We start from the raw sequence: 591 nt of genomic DNA, 5'->3' as shown, positions 1-591 counted from the left end.
CGCCCCAATTCTGGGCACTGCGCCCGGCGCGGGGTGCGGGATGGAGAGCAAGGCGCTGCTGGCCATCGCGCTGTGGCTCTGCGTGGAGACTCGGGCTGCCTTTGTGGGTAAGGAGCCCGCTCCCCAGGAGGAAAGCTGAGAGGCCGGGTGCGGGCGGGGAGATGGGGATGCGGAGAGGACGCGGAGGCCAGACCTCCCTGGGACCTTAGAGCTGGAGAGTTGAAAGTGACCGGACGCTTTGTGTTCCTTCATTTACCAACGAGGCTCAGCGACTGGCCCAAGGTTCCCTAGCAAGTTGGTGGGCTCCTGAGCCGGTTCCTTTTCCACGACTCTGGTCTCGGACAGGGGCCTCGGCCGGAGGGAGGCGGGGTGGGAAGGCGCCCGAGGCTGGCCGGCAGGAGATGCTCCCGCAGGCGCAGGCGGGGAAAGAGGTGGAAGGAGGGCCCCTGCTCGCACCATCCTTGCTCCCGCGCGGGGAAGGGGCCTTGCAGGGAGCACCTTGCACTCAGCTCTGCCTCTGAAAGGGTCAAGCGGTGACGGGGGCTGCTCTTCCCTTTTGGCTCGAACTCACTCACACACTCACTGTATGAG

The 591-nt window shown here is 66.0% G+C and overlaps 1 protein-coding gene across 2 annotated transcripts in view; it reads left to right on the top strand.

Moving 5' to 3' along the window:
- The first annotated feature begins 6 nt into the window (after positions 1 to 6).
- The window catches only part of KDR (kinase insert domain receptor), a 42,216-nt gene continuing 41,631 nt past the window's right edge, over positions 7 to 591 (top strand). For both annotated transcript variants that reach the window (XM_005877159.2, XM_014548497.1), the window contains exon 1: positions 7 to 107. In XM_005877159.2, coding sequence (XP_005877221.1) covers positions 41 to 107 — 67 coding nt within the window. In that variant the 5' untranslated portion in view covers positions 7 to 40. The remainder of the gene's footprint in view (positions 108 to 591) is intronic.

The sequence above is a fragment of the Myotis brandtii genome, unplaced genomic scaffold (genome assembly GCF_000412655.1).
Source record: "Myotis brandtii unplaced genomic scaffold, ASM41265v1 scaffold51, whole genome shotgun sequence".
In the NCBI taxonomy this organism is placed as follows: Eukaryota; Metazoa; Chordata; class Mammalia; order Chiroptera; family Vespertilionidae; genus Myotis; species Myotis brandtii.
This window is presented reverse-complemented; position numbering and strand designations above follow the sequence as displayed.